Raw genomic sequence first — 23,403 nt, forward strand, 5'->3', positions numbered from 1 at the left:
ACTGGGGAAATTCTCTGTTTCGAACTCTGGAAAGCTGCACCCAGTCAGTGTAGACAATACTGAACCAGATGGATTAATGGTCTGGCTCAGAATACCAGTCATGTATCTCTGGATACCAGTTGCCGGAGATTACTGGTGCGGAGAGTGCAGTTACATTCAGAGCCTGCTCTTTGTTGTCTTCCCCAGCCATCTGATAGGATGTTTTAAGAACAGGATGCTGGACTCGAAAGAGCTTTGGCTTGATCCAGCAGGGCTCTGGTCATGTTCTAATCCACCTGGGACTCGAGAGGGTAAAAAGAGTCTGCTGACCAGAGAACTAAGGAGGAGAAAGACATGCTGCAGCCACTGATTCATTAGAACAGGGAAACTGGGTGATCTTGCCATGAAATGATCACTTCTTGCAATAGACATTGAATATATTAACTTTGAGGTGTTTCCTCTATCAGTTGGGAATATCATTATTATAGGAATTCCTCACTTATGAAACCTCTGAAATGGTTAGTTTTTAAAAGTTAACAGGTTTCCATTATTATTATTATTGAATTTATATACCACCCTATACCCAGGGGTCTCAGGGCAATTCACTATAAATTAAAGCATCAAAAATTACAGCCAGCAAAGGAATCCTCATTTCTTGCCACTGTCAACGGTTTGCCTCAACCTAGTTTTTTCCCCCAAAAAATTCTGTTCTTTGCACAGATCACAACATCGGGATGTGATGGAACTACTCATTTGACCATGTCAACGTCTCCTGCCCTGGTGAGTCCCATTATCTTAACCTCCCCAAAATGTTTCATTGCAGAACAAACCTAAGGAGGCAGCTATGTCAGGGGTTGCATCCACCAACAGATCTCCTCTGCAAGTAAAGGTGGCCAGGATCAAGGGAGATTTCACCCCACACTCTAAACTCTCCCAGCTGGTATATTTGGGAGATTAGGATCACACTATAAATCCTTTGTTGCAGAAATCTATGCTGTTCTTCCCTTGGATAGGTGTTCCAGATTTTCCACTCAATGAAAGGGAATCAGACTTCTTAGAGGCAGAACTCAGGTTTATTCAGCTGAATAAAGAAGGGACGCGGGTGTCGCTGTGGGTTAAACCACAGAGCCTAGGACTTGCCAATCAGAAGGTTGGCGGTTCGAATCCCGGCGATGGGGTGAGCTCCAGTTGCTCGGTCCCTGCTTCTGCCAACCTAGCAGTTCGAAAGCATGTCAAAGTGCAAGTAGATAAATAGGTACCGCTCCAGCGGGAAGGTAAACGGTGTTTCCGTTTCCGTGCACTGCTCTGGTTTGCCAGAAGTGGCTTAGTCATGCTGGCCACATGACCCAGAAGCTGTACGACAGCTCCCTCGGTCAATAAAGCGAGATGAGCGCCGCAACCCCAGAGTCGGCCACGACTGGACCTAATGGTCAGGGGTCCCTTTACCTTTACCTAAAGAAGGGACAGACCACTGACTTCTCAGGTCAGAAAAAGGGTCTGCGTGGTACAGAAAGAAATCACAGTTTATATATAAAAAATGCATTCCAGTGAAACAGTGTTAAACAAAGGAGTATTTGCCATGTTATCTATCCTGCACTGCACTGCACTGCACTGCCAATTCCTCTCTGCCAGCCAAATTTGTTGCAAACCCTTGTTCTGCTAGCTGGTTCTGCCAGCTCTGTTCTTGGTATTATCTGCTTACACATAGCCTGCATTTCATTCCCTCTCTGACTGTCCTGTGCTTTAGAAAAAATATACTTAGAAGCAAGCAATTAGTACAAAAGCAAATCAAGCATGATTAATTAATTCTCATAAACATAAATTATTAATAATTCTGATTTTTGTAACACTTTAACTTCAACTGAAAAATTGTTTGTCTGCTTAAAATATTTATATACCTTCCTCTCATAGAATGATCCATGAGAGGGAATCTATAATCTATGCTGAGGGGAGTCCTCAGCAATGTGGAATCTTTTAAAAAGCCATTAAAAGCAATACAGAGCAATCATTAAATTGGCTGGCTACTAAAGAAACAACTCCATAGAACTGCTGGTGTAAAATATTATTACTCAGGTCCAGTATACCTGAAGGAGCGTCTCCACCCCCATTGTTCTGCCCGGACACTGAGGTCCAGCGCCGAGGGCCTTCTGGTGGTTCCCCCGCTGCGAGAAGCCAAGTTACAGGGAACCAGGCAGAGGTCCTTCTCAGTAGTGGCACCCGCCCTGTGGAACGCCCTCCCACCAGAGGAGAACAACAACTACCAGACTTTTAGAAGACATCTGAAGGCAGCCCTGTTTAGGGAAGCTTTTAATGCTTAACAGACTATTGTATTTTAATATTCTGTTGGAATATGGGAAAGCTCTGAATCGCTTACCTGAGACAGATGGCGGAAGCCATTCTTGCTATTCTCATATTCCCACTCCCCATTCACGTCTAAAATAGGAAGGAGGCTGACGCTTGACCTCAACAGGGTTGCTTAGGATCTCCCCCACCCCCATACATTCCTTTGCTGCAGACTCCCAAGTCCCAACCCTCCCAGAAATTGATGCAGGATGGGGTCAAAAAGTGCTGCATGCAATGGAGTGCACGGTGAGAGAAAATGGGGGGTGGGAAAGCCTCTGCTTGCCTTACCTGTGTGGTCCATTTGTGGTAAAAAGTAACCCCCCAAACCCACTTTGCTATAAAGCAGGGGGTGGCGGCTAGCCTGTGGTTCTCCAGATGCTGTTACACTACAAACCCCATCATACCTGTTTATTAGCCATCCTGTCCCCACCTGTTTTCTACCAGTTTCCCCCCAACACAACTTCAGAAGTGACCGGCACCAGCAGTGGGCAAGGCTGGACATTTTCTGGCCCCCAGAATCTATAGAATGGCCCTAGTATCAATGATTCTGGGCCACAGAATCACTGAAGGGCCCCATCACCACATTTCCTGCTAGTGTGCACATACCGAGTGTGATCTCCCATGCGCACTACCATGCACACCTACAAGTGTGCCATTTGATAAATATATACCTTTTCCACAATTGGGACTAGGAGAGCCAAGTGATAACCTCCGGATTTAGGTGTGATCCCCAGAAAAATTGAGAGAGGAAAACACAAATGATTTTACATTTCTTGTCCCCAGGCTTTTGCAGTTGGGAGATGCAAACACACCAGGGGAACTCACCTGCCTCCTCACCACTGCTGGCATTGGAAGCATGGGGAAAGGAAATGTGTTTGCTTTGTCATTCCTTCTGTGGAGTGTCCTCTTGTATTCTTGTTACTATCAAGTGTACAAGGGGAACATGGCGTCAGTTCTGTTTCCCTCACTCTTTCTCAGCCTCAGGGCAACATGACGTATCCCGATGGATTCATCCTGCAGGGTCTTGTCTCAAACCAGTCAGGATACGAGTGTCTCCTCATCCCTGGCTTCCTCTTCATGTACCTGCTGACCCTACTGGGCAACTCAGTGATTGTCCTGCTCATCTACCGCGATGTCCGGCTCTCCTGCTCCCCCATGTATTTCTTCCTCAGTCATCTCTCATTAGCCGATATGGGGTTTTCCTCCACCACTGTCCCTAAGATGCTGCAGAACTTATTGACTCATACCAAGCACATCTCCTATCGAGGGTGCCTGACACAGATGTTTTTCTTCCTGGGGTTTGGAAACACTGAAAGTTTTCTCCTGGCCTCCATGGCTTATGATCGCTTTGTGGCCATTTGCCACCCACTTCGCTATGCTGTGCTGATGAACGCAAAACACTGCCTCTTGATGGCTACAGGCTGTTGGGTCCTAGGCTTTCTCCACTCGTTGCTCTACACCCTGATGATGTCTTTCCTTTCCTTCTGTGCCTCCGGGGAGATCCCCCATTTCTTCTGTGACCTCCATCCCTTGATCAAGCTCTCCTGCTCAGACACCTCAGCAATCCAGATGATGACCCTCACTGAGGGCACTGTGACCATGGTGGGACCTTTCATGGTCACTCTTCTGTCCTACATCCTCATTTTCTCCAAGGTTCTCAAGATCCCATCAGCTGCTGGGAAGCGAAAGGCCTTTTCCACCTGCAGCGCTCACCTCACCACAGTCGTTTTGTTCTTTGGAACTGTTATAGCTGTGTATGTCCGCCCGTCCTCCACCTATTCTGGCTCCAAGGTCCGAGTGATGTCTGTGGCCTACACAGTTGTGACTCCCATGCTGAACCCCTTCATTTACAGCCTGAGGAATTCTGAGATTCAGCAGTCTCTGAGGAAGTATCTAGGGATTAAAGGTGGAAGATGAGCTTTGAAATCCCCAGATTTCTTTAAAACTCAACCCAAAAGATGTTAATTATCAATAGTTTTAGCACGGCAGTCCAAGCAAATTTAATTTCAGAAGCCCAAGAGACATCTATCCCTTCCTTTAGAACACCTGCAGGAATGTGACTTTTTCTGAGTCCATCAGAAGTTAAAAGTGCATTCAGATTTAGACCATGACATGTGATTTCAGAAATAAGAAGAAAAAACGGTAGAAGTCAATCTTTGACAATCATGGACCAATGTTGCATCGGTTGGTTTTCAGGTGTGTGCTTTTGAAAATTTGTATTGTACATGTAATGATACAACAAAATGTTATCAGTGGTTGAGAAGGAACTGGAACACCATCCTACTGAATAAAATTACTAGATATGACAATTACAAGAGAAAAGAACCCAAGTTTTTTAATAGCAAAACTGGACTTCATTTATTTTGTGCTGGAATTAATGCAGATTTGATGAAGCAGTACTTTTTGATATCAATTATGAAAGAATGGATATTATGTGTAAAGAAAATGTTTTACCTAAAATCTTTTTTGATGAAAGAAAAATTCTTTAAAACCTTTAAAACCTAATTACAATAGCAGAATTAACTCAGTTGATTAAAAGACAAAGGGGCAGCAAAACTCCTGGCTGAGGCCCAGATGACTTTAAAGCTGAGTATTATTCGAGATCTGAGCGAAGAAACAATGGAGGAGGACTGGAAAAAATTTAAGGACTATTTGCAAAAATATTATAAGTTGTTTGAATGTTAAGATTGTGCACGATTAAGAAACGTTATGCTTCTGCAATTTATCTAAGTAAATGATAAAGTAAGTATTGATGAAAAAACGAGATAAATTAGAAACAAAATATTATGTTTATTAAGAGTGTTAAAACTAAATTACAAATTTCCGAAATTGGTAACATAATAAATTCAAAGGTACAATAAGATGTGAAACAAGATAACAAATTGCTGAACTGGCTAGAATAATGAATGCAATGTTGAGAGGATGTGAGGAGGTCCAAAAAGAAAGCGAACTGTTGAAGGACGTTGTGAAAGTTACTTAACTTTTTCTTCTTTTTCTTATTTTTCTTCATATATAAAAAAAATGTTTCTTGCATGTTGCTATGTAAACAAATCTGTTAACCTATGGAAAGAAACGCAATAAAAAATTTTATATATATAAAAAAAAATAAAGCTGAGTATTATGAGAATTTCCCAGATAATTTTATTAATCATCTATTAAAATCTCTCAATACTGTCAAGGGGGAGGGGGAAGCAAAGCAAAGATTGCCAGACCAGGGATATGTGCAGTTAAGCTTAGTCTTACAGCCTATCATATTACTTAACCAATATTTTAAACACTAGGCAGGTAATTTGGTGGCAAGATTTACATTTTTTGACAACTCTATAAAGAATGATCAAACAGCATTTCTTATGAACAGCAAAATGGCATCTAACTGAATATTAGCTGAATATTAATTATATAATTAGAAAACAATGCAATCCATATGGACTGTTATTTATAGATGCAGAAAAAGTGTTTGATAGAGTAGAATGGAGATATTTATTTCAAGTCTTGTAAAAAATGGAGCTGGGCACAAAATTTATCTAATGGAAAATTCTGTTTGGACTACTCTAATGCCCTCTAAGTGGGGCTGACCTTGAAGATGGTCCAGAGGCTGCAGCTGGTGAAAAATGTGGCTCCAATTATACTTGGGGTAAGAGCAGTGGCGTGCGGTGAATTTTTTCATAGGGGCACCAGCTAGCCAGGGAGATGAGGGGGTGTTGATGTTGTGCCCGTGAGCATTGCGCCTCCTTCCCTAAGCTGGGCAGAAGCTTCCCGGGCTTTGGGAATGAGGCACCAGGCTTCTAACAGGATGCTGGAGCTCTGCTGCCTCCTTCCTACAGCTAGGTGGGCTTTGGGCAGGTGGTGGGAGGGCTCTTGGACCCTTCAGAGCATCGCACCTCTCTTCCTAAGCCAGGCAGAAGCTTCCCAGGCTTTAGGAATGAGGTGCAAGGGAAACGTTTAGGGAACTAGCCTAGTTCCCCTATTTCAATGACCCCACACCACTGGGTAAGAGGGAGGGTGATATATCCCCCAGTCTTTTCTGCTCATTTCCCCACTCCTTCCTTTATGCAAGTCATGGAAGAGATCTCCATTGTATCCCTCAAAACTCACTGAGTGGTGCAGAAGCTTAACCCCTGCTGACGATTTCTGTAGCTGCTTCAAACACAATTCCAGGATCCCAGTTGCTTCCTCTCTGGTACATGGAGAATCTCCTTTCTTTGGCCCAGTCCATCCCAGTCCATCCCATCTCCTGTTCCAAATCAAAATCTTGCCAATGTAAAATGTTTAGAAAGGAGGCAGCCCTTAGACCATTGTGTACTGTTGTGCTGTCAATCTCCTTTGGGTATCAATTTGTAGATTATCCCTCACATCTGTTCTGATCTTTGCAAAGACCGCCCCCAGCCCCTGGAGATTATGCTTTGTTATGTACTGAGTTGAGTCCTAGAACATTAGGATCAAGAATACAGCAGTCTGATTGGTCCGCAGGAGCCACCCAATCCAGCTCCAGGTGGAAGTGAATCAGTGACCTGATTGGCCTACAGGAGCGGCCCGGAATTAGCCAATCACGCGGGGCCCATTGTGTAAATAATGTACAGTCATACCTCATGCTGGATGTGCTTCAGGTTGAGTGCTTTTGGGTTGTGCTCCACGGCAACCCGGAAGTAACGGAGTGCGTTACTTCCGGGTTCCGCCGCTCGCGCATCGCACACGCTCAAAATGACATCACTCGCATGCGCGGAAGTGGCAAAACGCGACCCGCACACACGCAGACGCGCCATTGCATCTTACGTTCTATTCAGGATGTGAACAGGGCTCCGGAACAGATCCCGTTCGCATCCAGAGGTACCACTGTATATATAGCTAGACGTTTTGGGGATAATTTCATTCATTGCTAGTATGAGCTGAATAAAGAGCATGAAATTCACACTCGACTCCGAGTATATTTCATACTTGTTCCCAGTTGTGGAGCAAACCAGAATCCTCCAACATCCATACTCAAAGGGAAAAACTTTTCTAACACTTACTAATGAGGACGAGCTAATTTGTTAAGCTGAATGATCTGTTGGGTCTCTGAATGATGATTCTCCAGAGTTTATGCTATTGCATTCTATTAATTCTGGAGGGGGAACCTGGTTGAGTCTTCCTTGGACCCTGGAGATCACCACCCTTAAGCAGAGATGAACAAAAGCTTCCCTTGAGTCAGAAAACACAGAGCTAATCTCCTCAGCAGATGAAGGAGGCCAGTTTCGTCCTATGCAGAACAAGTCCACTTCCTTTGTTCTTCACGTTGACAGGAGCAAGAGAGCAAACAGGAAGTGCCTTTACTTAAGTAAGTTTGAATATTGTTATGTTTTTGGGGTGGGAGCAAGACTTCCCTAAAATGTCTGGATTAGAATGTAAGGAAGGGTTAGAATGTAAGGAAACCCCTAAATTCCCAGGCCTAATGGGGGCTTGAGTTTAAAGTGGTTTTTCCATGTCCAGGAAAAACCCATTAAGAAGGCCATTTTCTGTCTGGGCTGGACAGAAAACGGGGAAAGCCCTCGCTGAGGTAAGAGATGATTAGCAGAGACAAAAGGACAGAGTTTCAGGAGGGGGGAGCAGAACTGCAGTGGGCAAGGAGGTAAGCAAACAGGAAAGAATTGTCCCTTTTTGAAGCTGGAGTGTGGTGGGCAAAGCATGAAGCAGCCAGTCTGTTTCAAGCTGCAGCAGAGGTCAGACATGATATTTGGAGTCTCTTGGAATCTGAGGCTGCAGCAATGGAAGAAACAGGACCTTCTTGGGATGTGAATTCATAAAGAGATCACGGACTCCACTTGGCCTCATTGTTCCAAAAGTAAACACAGACCCTGTTAAGCATGCCTGGTACCTCTGGAATCTCTCACTGCTCATAGATTGGTGAAACAATGTGTTATCCACTTAAAAGCTTCTAACATCCAAGAAACCTATTGAGGATTATTTAATGGTTACTATTCAGTATCTGCTAAATTCACCCAATACAATTAAAGCACATGACTAGCCCCAAAGAATTCTGGGAACTGTATTTTGCCACTCACAGAGAAGCAATTCCCAGCACCCTTAACAAACTACGGTTCTCAGAATTCTTGGGGTGGGGGGGGGAGACTTACTATGTTTTTCAGATGTGCTTTAAATCCACATTGGTGTGGATGTGACCTCTTGGCATATCTGATGATGGAGATAGCTTGCTAAAACTTTCATAGCAAAAAGAAATAAATGCCAGGGGCTGGATGTTTTGTGCAGATATCTCTCCTTAAACATACTGCTGACTGCATCATCCAAGTCTCTGGCTTGGAGGTCTATAACAGACACCCAAAGTAAGGTCACTGTTGTTCCTCTCTCCTACTATTTCCTCCCATATATTCTCAACTTGCCTTCCATGCTCCAGGTCATGGATCTCTTCACAAGTGTACACATCATATAATACTCCTCCCCTCCACTCTTTCTGTTTGGTCCGTTCCATTTGAATAGGTGGTACCCCTCAATTTCTACATTCCAATCATGTGTCTTATCCCACCAGGTTTCAGTAGTGTCTATTAGGTCATATCTGCCACCACCCTGTATTAAGAATTCAGATTCGCCTTCATTTTTTCCCATGCTCTGTGCATTTGTATAGAGACAACTGAAACCACAAGATGTTCCATCCAGCTGCTTCCTTCTTGTAGTTTCCTGCCCTTTAGCAGGTTTCTGTAGCACCACCTCAGTTTCCCGTGCATCAACAAAGCCATTAACCCCACTACCAGGTGTTTTCCTTTCATCTGTAATATTGTCTTCCTCCTCCTCAGGATTTAGTTTAAAGCTCTCCTGATGAACAAACACATTCTTGCTGACCACTGTGAGGTATAGCCTATCTCTTGCCAGAGGTCCATCCTCAAGGAAGCAGAAACCATGGTCCAAGAAGCCAAATCATTCCTGACAACACCTGAGCAGCCACTGATTTACCCCCAGTATCTTCCCCTCTCTTCCTGGGTCACAACCTTCAACAGGAAGCAGTGATGAAAAAAACCACCTGTACCCTACGGCCCTTCAGCTTCTAATCCAGAGTCTTAAAGTCCCTTGCTATATCAATGTCTGGCAGTATCTCAAAAACAGACATGGAGAATATGATATGAGGAGAGGAAAGAGGGATTTCCGCATAGTTCAGTTTGGGCAGCTAGCAAGCAGAGGGTGGGGAATTTATTAGCCTAAACATTTCTTCTTCTTCTTTAGCCTAATGAGTCCTGGGAATGCAACAGACTTCTCTGAATTATTCCTCCGTGGCTTCCCAACCCAGCCAGAGTTTCAAGGGCTCCTCTTCCTGCTTTTCTTCTCAATGTACCTGCTGACCATACTGGGGAACGCTACAATCATCTTCTTGATCCATTCTGATTTACGGCTCCTCCAGGCTCCTATGTATTTCTTCCTCAGCCACCTTGCCTTAGCTGACTTGGGCTTCACCTCCACCACCATCCCCAAAGTGCTAGAAAACTTATTGTCTCAGAAAAAGACCATCTCCTATCATGCCTGCCTGGTCCAGATGTACTTTTATATGTCTTTTGGCAACTCAGACAGCTTCCTGTTGGCTTCCATGGCCTACGACCGTTACGTGGCCATCTGCTTCCCCCTGCGTTATTCTGCCCTGATGAGCCGTAAGCGTTGCCTCCTCCTAGCAACAGTGTCCTGGGTTATCCCTATTGCCCACTCTCTGCTTTATACCATTTTGATGTCCCACATGTCTTTCTGTGACTCTAGAGAGATCCCACATTTCTTCTGCGATCTTTACCCTGTGTTGGAGATCTCTTGCTCAGACAGCAGTGTCATAGAAATGCTGCTTCAGACTGAAGGGGTGGTGGAGATCCTGGGGCCGTTTGTGCTGATCGTCATCTCCTATATGGGCATTTTCTACACCATCCTGAAGATTCCATCCAACTCTGGAAAGAAAAAGGCTTTCTCCACGTGTGGGTCCCACATTGCTGTAGTGGTCTTGTTTTATGGTACTGTGAGCTGGGTTTATTTCAAGCCACGTTCCAACAACTCGGATCGCAAGGACACTGTGGCTGCTGTCATGTATACCATGGTGACCCCTATGCTGAATCCCTTCATCTACAGTCTCAGGAATAGTGAGATGAAAGCAGCCTTGAAGAGGATCATTAGGCGCCATTTTCATTAGTGGCTTTTGCTGTCACTCCTTATAGTAGCAGGAGTGGAAGCCAACATCACTTGGATAGCAGAGCACACAGATGGTGTGTGCGCTTTCGGGTCTGTTTTAAACTTGGGCCAAAATGTTAGGTATCTGTAATGGGGAAATGGACTGCAATCTGTCTTTCAGGTATTTGGGGCCTGCATGTGCTAGGATTAGCTGAACTACCATAAGCAAATATCTTAACCCTAATACTTACAGTAAAGATCAGCATCATAATCTTATATTTGCCTTATATTAACTATCACTCCCCTGTAAGTAGTAACCAGACTTCAATTAGATAATTAAATCTTCCAAGAGTAGATTTATGATTCAGGAATAGTATAGGCAACCAAATGGTCTTTGTGTGAGGTTTGGTGCTTATAGGGTTAACCTCTATGTGTCCTGCATCTGGGGAGGAGCTTCCTACATCCGGGAGCTGAGTTCTTTGTCTGTGAGTTACTTTCACTTCTCAACGGAGAAGAAAGAGAGACACACACAATGTCTGTTGTCTCGGACGGTGTTTGTTATTTTATCTGTCTGTGTAAATAAAGCTGTTTAGATTAGAAAGAAACAGCGTATGGACTCTCTCTTCACTTACACATCAAGCACACGCCGCCGCTCTGCTACTGGCTAGGAATTCTGGAGCAGTGGAAACGTACCGGACCCAGTCAGCTGTCCAACAGGTTATGGAAGGACCCAGGCCACGTTTGTGCTGAGTGTGAGGATGAGACAAAGCAGAGTCCAGCTCTGAGATCCTGCCTGCTGTTGGGAAGGGGGCAGAGGCAGCTGTGATGTCGCTGGTGAAAGTGGAGCTTGCTGCAGGAAGCATCTTTGAAGCAACCGGCCAGCAGAAAGCATGAGTAAGCTTATAGCCTCGGGAAGATGGCGCAGCAAAATCCATCTCAATCGCATGAGACTTTCAATGTTCCTTTTGAGCAATTGAATGACCGCAATTGGGAGGACTGGTCGAGGCAGATCAAATATTGGCTGTTGGGCAAACAACACTGGGAGTGCACCCAAAATGAGTCACCAGTGGCAGCTGCTGGGGCAAATGCTGCTGAGATTGAGAGAGTTAACGCCGCAATTAAGAAGGACCAGAAAGCTATGTCCCATATTGTAATGGCTCTTGAGGCGTTTCAATTGCCTCACATTGATGGGTTATTGTCTTGCCATGGGATTTGGATGGCTTTGGTCAGAGTGCATCAAAGAACCACAGCTGGTGCCAAGATCCATGTGATACGCTCTCTTTTTGAGAAGAGGCTGTCTCCAGGGGAATCGGTACGTGATCACATCACACAGTTGCTGTCCATTTTCACTAAGCTGCGTCAGCTGGATGTACCTTTCCCTGATGAGCTCAAGGCATACACCCTGCTGAGCTCTTTGGACAGGAGTTATGAGAACCTGGTTCTGACGATGGAGACTATGCCATTGGACCAGCTTTCTCTGGAGTATATTACTGGGAGATTAGTTGATGAACAGGAGAAGAGACTGAGAGCTGGGTGAGCAGATGCAGGATGTGCCCCAAGGAGGAGTGGGGTGCAGCAAGAAGCAATGAGGAGTCTGTAAAAGCCTTTGCTTCGAGACACTGCTACAGATGTGGGTCCCCCTCCCATCTCGTGAGAGACTGTCCGGCAGAGGCTCAGGAATGCAAGGTCAAGCAACAGATGCAGATAAGGGGCTCTTCCACGGCAGCGAGGCGTGGGAAGATGTCCAAAAGTTCCAACCGAGGTGAAAGCAAAGATAAGTCTTCTCAGTATCACCTTGCAGCTTCCATGGCAACGGTTAAAGGCTGTAAACAGGAAGCTGGGCTGACCTTCGTCATTGGCAGTGGAGCAACGCATTCTTTGGTTCCATCTGCTGGGCTTCTTTGGGATTGCAAGGCTGTTAAGAATGGTCAAACTGTCAATGCTGGGACTCTTTATTGTCCGTTCTTGGAGCACAAGATTCAAGCCTATGTGGTTCCAGAAATGTCCAGCTGTCTTTTGTCTGTCTCTGCATTAGTCACTGATGGCTTCAGCGTTTGTTTTGAGAATAACATGTGTTCTTTTTCCAGGGGTGGGAGACAACTGTTCAGTGTTGAATGCAAGAACAGGCTGTTCGTGGTGGAAATGCCTATTGCAAATAACAGTCCCACTGAGGTAGCACAGGTGCAGTGTGCAAATGTCCCAACATATGATGGCTGTTCCCACCTATGGCATCGCAGGATGGCACATACGAATTGGAATTATGTCACGAGGGCCCCGGGGTGTACAGAGGGGTGTAAAATGAAGGCATGTGATAAGTTTTTAGATTGCAGAGCTTGTAATCAGTCCAAGGTAAAAATGTGCACATATCCCAAGTCTAGCAGAGAAACAGCCAAGCCTTTTGAGCTGTTGCATGCAGACTTGTGTGGCCCTATGCCAGTAGCCAGTCTGGGTGGGGCAAAATGTATTTTGCTTCTTTTGGATGATTTTTCTAGGAACTCTTGGGTCTTCTCGATTAAACACCAAGGGGAAGCTGCTGCATTGGTGAAAGACTGGATCTCTGCTGTAGAATTGCAATTCTCTACAAAGGTCCGCAACATTCAGAGTGATAGAGGGGCGGAGTTTACTGGGTCTGCGCTGCAGAATTTCTTCCGCCAGAAGGGTATTGGTCACAGGTTGACAGCACCACACAGTCCTCAACAGTATGGTGTTGCTAAACGCAAGAATAGAACATTGCAAGAGGCCATGGCTGCTATGCTGTTTGATTCTGGGCTCCCACAGTGCTTTTGGGCTGAAGCCTGGTGCTGTGCGTCGCTTTCTCAGAATCGCTCATTTTCTTCTGTTGTAGGGGACACGCCCTATTTTCTGCTGCATGGCAAGAAGCCCAAGGTGCATTTCTTCTGTGTTTTTGGCTGCGAGGCTTGGGTACTTATACCAAAGGCCAAACGCAGAAAGGGTGGACCAAGGTCCAGGAAGACGATCTTCCTTGGGTATGAACCAGGTACCAAGGGGTGGAGATTTGCCTATCCAGAAGGTAATCAATCCGGGCTGCTAGTGAGCAGCAGTGCTGAGTTTTGTGAGCAAAGTGAGTGGACACGCATACATGGTAACCCAGATGTTGTTTCGGAGAGTTTTCTTGACACAGATGATGATGAGGTGGAGCCTGATCCTGTTGCTGAGGAAAAGAGTCCAGAGCAGGTGCATCCTAGAACCTCTCCAAAGGCTGTCAAGACAGAGCCAAAGAGTGAACCGTCCTCGCCCACAGGTCCAGCTGTAAGGTTAAAAAGACACAGCAGGTCAGAGGGGGAGCTCTCTAATGCTGGGGATGGTCTAGCTGGCCCTAGTGGGACAGAGCGGGTACCGGAGCTCATGCTGAGGAGATCAACCCGAACCACGAAGGGTAAACCGCCTGACAGGTTTGAGGCCACAAGTTTGTGGATTGGGGTGGTTCAGTGTGAACCTGAAAGTTTTGAGGATGTTCAGAAGTTGCCTCAAGAAGAAGCCAGTAAATGGCAAGAGGCAATGCAGAAGGAGATGAGCTCAATGGAGTCTCTAGGTGTGTTTTCCCTCACAACATTGCCGGCTGGCAAACAGGCTGTGAGCAGCAGGTGGGTTTATCGCCTTAAACCCACAGAATCTGGAGAACAGCAGTACAAGGCTAGGTTAGTAGCCAGAGGGTTCAAGCAGCGGAAGGGGCTGCATTACACTGAGGTGTATGCTTCTACTTCCAGAAGTGAAACTGTGCATGCTCTTAGCCATAGCTGCACAAAGAGGTTGGAAGGTGCATCACTTTGATGTGGATGTAGCCTACTTGAACTCAGACCTCCAGGAGGATTTGTACATGCTTCCTCCTCCAGGGTTCGAGGCCAATGGGCAAGTCATCGTTTGGCGATTGCCTAAATCGATCTATGGGTTGAGGCAATCGGCCAGAAACTGGAATTTGTGTCTGTTATCTTCATTTTTTAGAAGTGTTTTATATGTTGACCAGCTTTCTTGGGTATTTTTCTGTTTTACTGCTATGGCTTCTATTGGAGAAGTCCACCACGGGACTTTAGGCTCCATCAGGTCTTTATATTTTTCCCATACAGCAAAGAGTGACTTTCTTATTATATGGTTGGTAATTTTTTTGTGAATTTTCGCTTTTCCATATATCAGGTAGGCCTGCCATCCCCAACGGTTGTCAAAACCTTCCAGGTCCAGGAGGTCCAGATCCTGCAACGTGCACCAATCTTTTAGCCAGGTGAAACAGGCTGCCTCGTAGTAAAGTTTTAGGTCGGGTAGAGAAAAGCCTCCTCTCTCTTTTATGTCTATTAAGATCAGGTGTTTAATCCGAGGTTTCTTCCCTTCCCACAGGAATTTGGAAATTTCTCTTTGCCATATCTTGAGACAACCCGCTTCACCCAGTATTGAAATCATTTGAAATAAAAAGATTAATTTTGGAAGCACGTTCATCTTTATAATGGAAATCCTACCCAGAAATGTTAATTTTAATTTACTCCAGGTTTCAAAGTTTTTTCTAATCTCTAACCAAGTTTTGGTGTAATTATCCAGAAATAAGTTTATATTCTTGGGGGTTGCTCAAATACCCAGGTATTTCGCTTTTGAGGAGATTTTCAGGAGATTTTTCTAAGTTGTCCTTTTCTTTTGTGGCTACATTTTTAGCAAGCATTTTTAACCAGAATATGTTCCACCTTATTCCTTTTTGATTTTTCATTTAAACCATTTACGTTCCAAGTAATAGATTTTTAATTCATACTTTATTTCTTATGATAAGTCAACAGGTTAAAAAAATAAAATAAAAAAATTACACATTAAAGGTCTCAATATACTTTTAATAAATTCCCGTCTTAGATCTGACTCCTAACTCTCAACTGTTTGTTCAATTTCCTCTGATTCTCCCAACAATTGTCTTTTTCCTCCGAGCTCTTTCTGGTACTTTCTCCAGAACTTGTCCGCATCTAATGCCGACAAGCACTTTCTACGTTTCCCTTTAAAGAAAAAGGAGATGCCTTCAGGGTACTCCCACCTATAGTCCACTGCCTTTGCCTTTAGTGCATCAGCCAGAGGTTTGTAAGCTTCTCTCTTTTTTATCAATCGATTTGGGATAATCTTGTGGACAATAATATCATTTCCTTCCGACTGGAATTTCTTCTTGTTACTAGCTTGTAAAATTCTGTTTCTGAAATCCATAGAGTTAAAAGAGACTAAACAATCAGCCGGCCAGTTATTTGCTTTTGCTACATTAGATTTGACTTTGAATGCTTTTTCTATTTTTGTGCTACTTCTGCTTCTTCTAGGTCTAACCAAGCTGCTAGCTCTTTTGAGATTTCCTCCCCAGTTATTTCCTCTGCGTCCACTGTTAATCCTCTGAATCTTAGGGTATTCTCCCTTCTCTGCATTTGCAACATTGCAACAGCATCCAGAGTTGAATCCTGCTGCGCTTTCAGAACTGCTGTTTCTTTCCTTAACTTATCGCATTCCCTTTTCAGCTCTCTATTTTCATTTTGTAATTTTTTCTGAGCTTCCTGTAGTCTGTGTTTTACCTTTAAGGTCTAGCACTATTTTCGTCAGTTCTGAATTTTTTTGTACTAAATTGTTGACCTAAGTTGATAACTCAGCTGTTATTTTCACATTTTCATCTATTTTAACTCCCATTGAAATAAGTTTTTCTTCTGTTGCTTTTGCCTTTTCATTTACATTGTTTTGTTAAATCTTTGATATCTTTCTTCAAACTTAAAATTAATTCTCTCGTATCTAGCAGTTGATCCATGTCAATTACTGACGTTCTCCTGATTTGTGAGGCTGAAACTGCCGCAGAACCTGACACAGTTGTTTTTTTACCAAACATCACTATGAAATTCAATTATCTCACAAGGTAATTTGTTTTCTTTCTTTCTGTCTTACAGACTGGATATCAATTAAATTCAATCTTTCTTAATACAATCACGACAATTTTACCAATCTGATAATAATCTCCGGCCTATGTATTCACTAATTCTTTATATTCACCAGTTTCACTAAGTATATTTAAAATTGATTATGAACAATTGTCTAATTAGTTACAGCCTAGCATCGATACAGCAATATCACAGATCAAATAAATATAATAAATGATTGCAATCCTTGTGTTCACTTGCTCATTCAGGGTGATAGATCATATATATAAATCTTTAAACAGGTTAGCGGCTCAATTAATCAGCACCTTGCAACAAAACTAATGACATCTGATGCTAATATCAGCTGCAATAGCTACCAATAGATAGTGAAAGGAAAAACAAACAAAAACAGAAAAACAGCAACAAAAGACAAAAACAAAAAACGGGGGGGGGACAAGACAAAACCACACAAGTCAAAGACCACACAAAAACATGACCAGAAAAACAACAAAAATGAAACAGAGAAACAAAACAAACAAAGCAAAAAAAAAAACAACCCAAAAAGAAAATTACAAAAGAAAGAAACAAAGAAAAGATGGGAGGGTAAAAGAAAAATAAAGCAAGAGAAAGTAATAATAATAATGCTATTTATAATTTGTAAAGGAATAAAGGAGAAAGAAAATACGAAAAGTATATATAAATAATAGGAGAAGAGCTGGGGAGTATTTTCAATTAATAATGTACAATGCAATAATATTATGTACTATTAAGTTCTCTCTAGATGTTACTCTTCCAGAGGCAGCAGGAATGCTATTCCAGTAATGGGTTATAAGGTCTATAAAAGTTATGAAACCTTGTCTCTTTCAGCAGATTATGATGCAGCGCTTTGGGATCTTCACTAGTTGCTGATCTTAGTAATCACAGCATCCTTTTCTAATTGCTCACAGACTGATCAAGTACGATAATTCTTTGTTCTAGGACCTTTTCTGGTATCAGTGTCAAGCTGACTGGTCTTCCTCCCACCCGCCTTTGAAGATGGGGGCAAAAATTGCTCGCCTCCACACAGCAGGGACCTCACTTGTTCTCCAAGAATCCTCAAAGATTATAGACAGAGGTTCTGAGATTACATCCTCGAGCTGCTTCTAGGACCCTTGGTGCAGCTCATCATTCCCTGGAGATTTGAATTCATTTCAAGTAGCTGGGTGTTCCCTTACCTTTTCCTATTTTGTTCTTCAGCTCCCTCCTTGCTTTGCTGGGCACTGCTTTCATTTCTCTGTAATAAAACAATCTTCCTCTATTTCCTGGTGTGCAAATTCTTTGCTGGGCATAAGGGTAAAGGTATACACCCATTTTAAATGGATGCATGCAGTGACTTCACAGAAAAGATTCCAATCCTCTCAGAGTTGTACAATTAAAATATTTGTAATGCGTGAGCCAAGGCCAGTGCAAGACCTTTGGGCATGTGAAATGAACCACACAATGGTGTCCCCCTCTGGGGAAGAAGGAATGAGTGAAGATTTAGACCAGGAAGGAGAGGGAATAAATATATGTATTGGCCAATGTAGAAGCGGGGGGGGGGGGGAGGCAGCAGATCTGGTCTCTTAAGGTGTGTGCCACAACTGCCAACAATTGTGGCAGCGGCGGCGGCAGTGGCCAATTCATTCATTGGAGGCCAGATCTGCTGCCCCGTGGATCCTACTGCCTGAGGCAATCGCCTCACGAGCCCTAGTGTGAACATCTTGCACCTGGAGTGTGTGTGGCAAGTTTTGAATATCAGAGCATCACACATTAAATGCTTCCTGATACAAGGCTGCCTTCAGATGTCTATGGAAGCAACTACTCTATTCCAAACTTAAAAATGGAAAGCATAATGCTGGTGGTCAGCAAAAGAGGTGAGCGCTCCAGTTGGAGAACAACCTTTACCTTCGGGTTGAATTTGCTTCAGGTTGAGCGCCTTCGGGTTGCACTCTGCGGCAACCCGTAAGTAACGGAGCATGTTACTTCTGGGTTTGGCCGCTCACGCATGCTCAGACGCTCAAAGTGACGTCACGCGCATGCGCGGAAGCAGCAAAACGCGACCCGCGCACGCACAGATGCACCATCGCGTCTTATGTTCGATTCAGGATGCAAACGGGGCCCCGGAACGGATCCTGTTTGCATCCCGAGGTACCACTGTATATATAGCTAGATATTATGGGGAAAGTTTCGTTCATCGCTACTATGAGTTGAATAAAGAGCATGAAATTCACACTCGACTCTGAGTATATTTCAAGCTTGTTCCCAGTTGTGGAGCAAACCAGAATCCTCCAACATCCACACTCAAAGGGAAAAACTTTTCTAACACTTATTAATGAGGACGAGCTAATTTGTGAAGCTGAATGATGGGTTGGGTCTCTGAATGATGATTCTCCAGAGTTTATGCTATTGCATTCTATTAATTCTGGAGGGGGAACCTGGTTGAGTCTTCCTTGGACCCTGGAGATCACCACCCTTAAGCAGAGATGAACAAAAGCTTCCCTTGCGTCAGAAAACACAGAGCTAATCTCCTCAGCAGATGAAGGAGGCCAGTTTTGTCCTATGCAGAACAAGTCCACTTCCTTTGTTCTTCACAGGAGCAAGAGAGCAAACAGGAAGTGCCTTTACTTAAGTAAGTGTGAATATTCTTATGTTTTTGGGGTGGAAGCAAGACTCCTCTAAAATGTCTGGATTCAGTGAAGGGGTAGAATGTAAGGAAGCTCCTAAATTCCTGGGCCTAATGGGGGCTTGAGTTTAAAGTGGTTTTTCCATGTCCAGGAAACACCCATTAAGAAGGCCATTTTCTGTCTGGGCTGGACAGAAAATGGGGAAAGCCCTCGCTGAGGTAAGAGATGATTAGCAGAGACAAAAGGACAGAGTTTCAGGAGGGTGGAGCAGAACTGCAGTGGGCAATTAGGAAGCAAACAGGAAAGAATTGTCCCTTTTTGAAGCTGGGGCGTGGGGGGGCAAAGCATGAAGCAGCCAGTCTGTTTCAAGCTGCAGCAGAGGTCAGACATGATATTTGGAGTCTCTTGGAATCTGAGGCTGCAGCAATGGAAGAAACAGGACCCTCTTGGGATGTGAATGCTCTGATCTCTCTCCATCTAGACACAGGTTGCATAGATATGTAAATAAACCCTGTATCATTAAGAGATCACGGACTACACTTGGCCTCATTGTTCCAAAAGTAAACACAGACCCTGTTAAACATGCCTGGTGTTGTAAACAAAAATTGCCCTTTTCCCTTATGGGGTATCCAAGAGCCCATATAGAGTCCTTACATAGGTTCCCTATTGGTAGGAGAAAGTAACAGAGACCAACCAGAGAATATTGATAAGCAAAGCAGCTAGTAAGCCTGATCTTTATTGATCTGTTGCAACAGGGTCCTTACTCACCACACAAAGGAGGGAGGAGGAACCCAGAACAATGGCACGCAAGGCCTTATATGGACTTTTGAAATTGCCACCCTGTAGATCAAGACCACCCCCAGAAACATCATACATACATCACAGAAGGGGTGTAACCTAAGACCACCCCTCAGATACATCATACCTACATCACAGAAAAGGCGGTCTAAAACAGAAATGTGAATGTTGTTTTTCTCCTGTCTGGCAGATTACTTGATTGGATACCTGCTTACTAGATTGGATTGCCTGGGGAGCCTGGCCAGTCTTTTGTAATGATAAATACTTAGTTCCTGGGCCATGTCACAGGCTCACATCCTATTCAAACACAGACATACCCTTAAGACAGGATTTGTGAAGGAAAAGACAATGGGGAGGCTTTTCCATTTTCCTTTGACCTTGCAGAGAAAACATTTGGTCAGTTTGGGAATCAAAATGGTTCCAGGTCGGTCTTCCTGTGCTGATCTATGTACATGCTTGGTTGGTACACTTATGAACATTACCATATATCTAAGACCTCAAAATTCCTATCACACTGGTACCTCTGGAATCTCTCACTGCTCATAGATTGGTGAAACAATGCGTTACCCACTTAAAAGCTTCTAACATCCAAGAAACCTATTGAGGATTTTTTTAATGGTTACTAATCAGTATCTGCTGAATTCACTCAGTACAATTAAAGCACATGCCTATCCCCAAAGACTTCTGGGAACTGTATTTTACCAGTCATAGAGAAGCAATTCGCAACACCCTTAGCAAAGTATGGTTCGCAGAATTCTTGGGGGGGGGGGGAGACTTACTATGTTTTTCAGGTGTGCTTTAAATGCTTTCCCCCCCCACAATAAAATTTATTATTTTTCATACAAAAGCATAACAAAAAAGAGAAGAAACAATAATAAGAGAAAAAGAATAAAAAAGAAAGAACATGAAACATAAAATACTTCAAAGTCCCCATATATCACCACATAAACTAAGATTTACATTAAAATCCATCTTCCTAAACATATTAATTGACTTCCTCTAATCTCTTCCATCTGAATTTCCTTGTAATTCAATGTAGCAGTTTCCAATATCATTATTTCATAAAACCGTATTACAGTCAGTCAAATTTCCTTACTTTTCTATCGTACATTTTCTTATTTATTTATTTAATCCTAATTTAATCTTAGGCCTAATTAGTTCTTTCAAGTGGTTACATATCTTTAATATTACAATATTTATTCAAATAGTCTTTAAATTTCTTCCAATCTTCTTGGTGTTCCTCTTCTTTCTGGTCGTGGATTCTCCCGGTGAGATCAGCCAGCTCCATAAACTCCATCATCTTCATCTGCCATTCTTCTACCATTGGTAGTTCTTGTGTTTTCCATTTTTTGGCTAGTAAAATCCGTGCAGCAGTTGTGGCATACAAAAATACTTGTACATCTTTTTTGGGCAATTCAGAACCTGTTATTCCAAGAAGAAAGGCTTCTGGTTTTTTCATAAATGTATATTTCATCATTTTTTAAAATTCATTATAATTTTTTCCTAGAAGTCTTTTGCCTTGGAGCAAGTCCACCACATATGATAAAAAGTACCTTCCTTTTCTTTACATTTCCAGCATAAATTATCACAGTTATGGTAGATCTTCGCCAGTTTAACAGAGTTTAAGTACCATCTATACATCATTTTCATAATATTTTCCTTTAACATTGTGCATGCAGTAAACCTAACCCCTTTCTTCCAAAGTCTCTCCCAGTCCTCCATCATTATATTATGTCCCACATCTTGTGCCCAATCAATCATAACTGACTTTACCTGCTCATCTTTTGTATGCCACTCCAGTAACAAACTATACATCTTAGACATGTTCTTAACATTAGTATCTAACAACTCCAATTTGGTTTTTTCAGTTGCAAAACCTATTTTCTTGTCAATCTTAAATAGTTCATTAATTTGGTAATATTGAAGCCAATTCACTTTATCTTTGATTTGTTCAAATGGTTTTAATTTAAATCCCTCACCATCTTCTATCAGTAAATCAGAATATCTCAACCACTTATTTTCCGTATTTAGCTTTTTTTGTGCCTGCGCTTCCATTGGTGAAATCCATTTGGGTGTTTTTCTTACCAAAAGATCCTGATATCTACTCCACACATTATAAAGCGCCTTCCTAATTATATGGTTCTTAAAACCACTATGGGCCTTTATTTTGTCATACCAAAGATATGCATGCCAACCAAACCTATTGTCCAATCCCTCTAAATCCAAAATATCTTCATTTTCTAAATTAATCCAATCTTTAATCCAGCAGAAGGCCGCAGCTTCAAAATATATCTTTAAATCAGGCAGGGAAAACTCCCTTCTTTCTTTTATAGCCGTAAGTAATTTATACTTAATTCTCGGTTTTTCCCCTTGCCAAATAAATTTGGACAAGGCCTTCTGCCAGTCTTTGAAACATTTGACATTATCAATAATGGGTAAATTATCCTGAATCATCTCCAGTGCTTTCAATGCACTGGTCTCTGGATCCTGTAAGGTTATAACCAAATCATCAGCAAAGGCTTTTAATTTATATTTCTTGGATCCTACTAAAATGCCCTTTACTTTCTCTTCTTTCCTCAACATATTCAGCAATACCTCCAGGACCAAAATAAAGAATAGAGGGGGAAGTGGGCATCCTTGCCTGGTTCCTTTTGCAATTTTAATTTCCTCCAATACCACATTATTAACAATAGTTTTAGCATTTTGTTCAGAATAGATCGCCTTAATACTATTTTAAAAAAATTTGGCCAACCTCTATACTTTCCAGATTTTTTTTAATGAATAACCAAGAAATATTGTCAAAGGCTTTCTCTGCATCAATAAACATTAATAATGCTTTGCGATCTCTTTTAGCCTCTAATCTTTCCAAAATGTCAACCATATTTCTGATGTTATCTTTCATATGTCTTCCAGGCAGGAAGCCTGCCTAGTCTTTATGTATATATTCTGTTAAAACCTTTTTCAGTCTATTTGCCAGAATATTTGCAAATGTTTTATAATCTACATTTAGTAGTGAGATTGGTCTGTAATTCTTTACATCTGATCTATCTTGGTCAGGTTTAGGTATCAGAGTTATATATGCTTGTCTCCAGGTTTCAGGTGCCTTCTCCCCTCTCAATATCTTATTACAAACCTCTGCTAATGGTTGAATTACCTAGTTTTTAAAAGTTTTATAATATTTAGCATATAATCCATCCGGTCCTGGGGCTTTGCCCAATTGCATCTGGTTTATTGCTATTTCAACCTCTTGCCTTGTAATCATATCATTGAGTAGTGATCTTTTGTCTCCGGGAATTTTTTGCAATTCATTTATCCTAAGAAATTGCTCAATTTTATCTTTATCTTCTTTATACAGCTGTTTGAAATATTTCGGAAAACATTTTCTAATATACCCAGGGTTTTCCACAGATTTTCCCTCCGATACAATATTTGTAATCGTATTTTGTTTCTGTCTCTTTTTTAATTGCCAAGCTAACAATTTCCCACATTTATTTGCAGATTCAAAATTTCTCTGTTTCATTAATTTTATTTTCCATTCTATTTCTTGATTTATAATTTGAGAAAATTGAGTCTGCAAAGCTTTGATGTCTTTTTGTATCTGTTGGCTTTTAGGCTTTGATCTTAAATTCTTTTCTTTCTCT

General features: G+C 42.5%; 2 protein-coding genes across 2 annotated transcripts; both read left to right on the forward strand.

Moving 5' to 3' along the window:
- The first annotated feature begins 702 nt into the window (after positions 1 to 702).
- LOC308576505 (olfactory receptor 1L4-like) lies at positions 703 to 4,436 on the forward strand. The gene is made up of 2 exons (XM_081175888.1): positions 703 to 759; positions 3,301 to 4,436. Exons 1-2 carry the CDS (start codon positions 739 to 741, stop codon positions 4,237 to 4,239), a joined length of 960 nt encoding a protein of 319 aa, XP_081032014.1. The 5' UTR covers positions 703 to 738; the 3' UTR covers positions 4,240 to 4,436.
- Positions 4,437 to 9,535: 5,099 nt separating this feature from the next.
- LOC308576506 (olfactory receptor 1468-like) lies at positions 9,536 to 10,471 on the forward strand (the record flags this gene model as incomplete). Its single annotated transcript, XM_081175889.1, has 1 exon — positions 9,536 to 10,471. One exon carries the CDS (start codon positions 9,536 to 9,538, stop codon positions 10,469 to 10,471), a length of 936 nt encoding a protein of 311 aa, XP_081032015.1.
- Between the last annotated feature and the right edge of the window lie 12,932 nt (positions 10,472 to 23,403).

Source organism: Podarcis bocagei (genome assembly GCF_964188305.1).
Source record: "Podarcis bocagei genome assembly, chromosome: 17".
NCBI classification, from domain to species: domain Eukaryota; kingdom Metazoa; phylum Chordata; class Lepidosauria; order Squamata; family Lacertidae; genus Podarcis; species Podarcis bocagei.

Bases quoted from the DNA above. Each gene is read 5' to 3' on its own strand.
- LOC308576505 (XM_081175888.1), top strand. From the start codon at position 739: ATGTCAACGTCTCCTGCCCTG. The intron at 760-3,300 runs GTGAGTCCCATT...ACTCTTTCTCAG, and splicing joins TGTCAACGTCTCCTGCCCTG to CCTCAGGGCAACATGACGTA.